Here is a 1,965-nt window from a genome sequence, read left to right as displayed (position 1 = left end):
GAACAGCATCCTCAGATGGCGCAGGACAGTGACACCTGGGTGTGTTCCCCAAAACCATTTTGTCCTCCTAAGCCTCTGAGCCTGTGATGGGAGGGGCGGCCTCAAAGATCTTTGAAATGCCTTTGGGGCCTTTTTCTCATTTTCTTGACTATTAGCACCTGGTCCCCTTTTATCCACCTAAACTTTCTAGCAAGTGGTTTTTCAGCAGCCCTTCCCTTCCCTACCACGCAGCCAGGCGGCGCATTTCCCAAATTTTTGTACTCTGCTTCCACTTTAATTATAAGTTTCAACTTTAGGTCATTTCTTTGCTCCTGTATCTGATCACAGGCTGGTAGAAACAGCCATGCCACTTCCACCTCCTGAACACCTTGCTGCTTAGAAATTTCTTCTGTCAGATACCTTGGGTCATCACTCCCAAGTTTAGCCTTCCGCAAAGTGCTAGGGCATCGACGCAACGCAGCCAGGTTCTTTGCTACAGCATAAGAACGGTGACCTCTGCTCAAGTTCCCAATACGTCTCTCATTTCCATCTGAGAGCTCATCAGCCTGGCCTTCACCGTCACAACCACTTTAACCAGTCTCTAAGGAGTTCCGAGCTTTCCATCTTCCTGTCTTCTTCTGAGCCCTCCATACTCTTCCAACCTCTGCCCATTACCTAATTCCAAAGCCACTGCCACATTTTCACGTGTGCAGAGATCACATGGCAAGACAGGAAGCAAGAAGCGGGGAGGTACCCAGCCTGTTTGCAACAACCAGCGGCCAGAGAACTCTCATAGCAACTGTTAATGACAGAGTGAGAGCTCACTCATTACTGGGAGGATGGCACCAAGCCATGCAGGAGGGAGCCACCCCCATGACCCAAACACCTTCCATTAGACCCCACTGCCAATATTGGGATCAAATTTCAACATGAGGTTTGGAGGATCAAATATCCAAACTGTAGCTGTTACCATGGCGACAGACTTTATAACAGGAAAAAGCAAAAAGGAACTGCACACATTTGATCCTTCTATATCCTTTGATGTGCCTCGTTGAATTTCAGTTTTTTAAAGAAATTGGAAAGCCATGGTTTGGGGGTAACCTCAGCTAGAGAGCCAGTTTTATCTTGTGCATGTTGTCAACCACTGGGCAGTTATTTATAGCTAGACAGTCTGTGCTCTCTGGCTCATAGACACACCGTCTTTCACGTCTGGCCTTCAGTAGGCCGGCCTGAGGTCGCATCGCCTGTCTGCACAGGGACCCAGAATTCCTAATGAGATGTTCTTTAATATTTTTAAAGTGCTACAGATTTGAAAGTTGTGAAATCTAATATTAATATACATAGAGAAAACAGTAACATGAAAGAACTATGATAAAATCAATGATTTTTATTGTAGGTCAAAAAAAGGGGTGAGGGATGAATAAAATATTAGGAGAACAAACGAGGGACCAAAGCCAAGAGCAACAGAAAACACTGTAATAATTCCTGAACGTTAGGTTGGAAGAGAAGAATAGCAGGTTTGATTTTGAATTGTCTACGATAGAACACTAATTTTGAGCAGAGATAAGAATAGGACTTGAATTATAAATCAACTGATCTGTAAATAGAGTGTCATTTAATGTACTTGGGTTCTAGATGTCAATACGTATTAACTTTTTAAATATGTTTTAAGTTTTGCATTTCATTCTTAGAATGTATTTTAATGCATTTTAAAATGCATTCTACAATAGTATTCATTGAACTCAAATATTGCATACTGTAAAACTAGAACGTTTAATTTTGTAATTAGACTTCGGAAATAGAAAATTCACTTAAGAAATGTAGTTATCACTAGAATTGCTAACAGGCAATTTTGTTTCTTGTCTGTGGGTTTTGCGCTGAGGCAGCTTGGATTCTACAATGCTGTCGCCATTCCCTGCTATACCACCCTGACCCAGATCCTGCCCCCCACGGAGCCTCTCCTCAAAGCTTGCAGGTATGTATGTA

General features: G+C 42.7%; 1 protein-coding gene across 1 annotated transcript in view; it reads left to right on the top strand.

Annotated features, from left to right (window-relative positions):
• PDE10A (phosphodiesterase 10A) overlaps window positions 1–1,965 on the top strand; it is a 196,876-nt gene that overhangs the window by 169,769 nt on the left and 25,142 nt on the right. The window contains exon 16 of the mRNA XM_012663847.1: window positions 1,866–1,954. Coding sequence (XP_012519301.1) covers window positions 1,866–1,954 — 89 coding nt within the window. The remainder of the gene's footprint in view (window positions 1–1,865; window positions 1,955–1,965) is intronic.

Source organism: Propithecus coquereli, unplaced genomic scaffold (assembly GCF_000956105.1).
Source record: "Propithecus coquereli isolate 6110/MARCELLA unplaced genomic scaffold, Pcoq_1.0 Scaffold834, whole genome shotgun sequence".
NCBI classification, from domain to species: Eukaryota; Metazoa; Chordata; class Mammalia; order Primates; family Indriidae; genus Propithecus; species Propithecus coquereli.
This window is presented reverse-complemented; position numbering and strand designations above follow the sequence as displayed.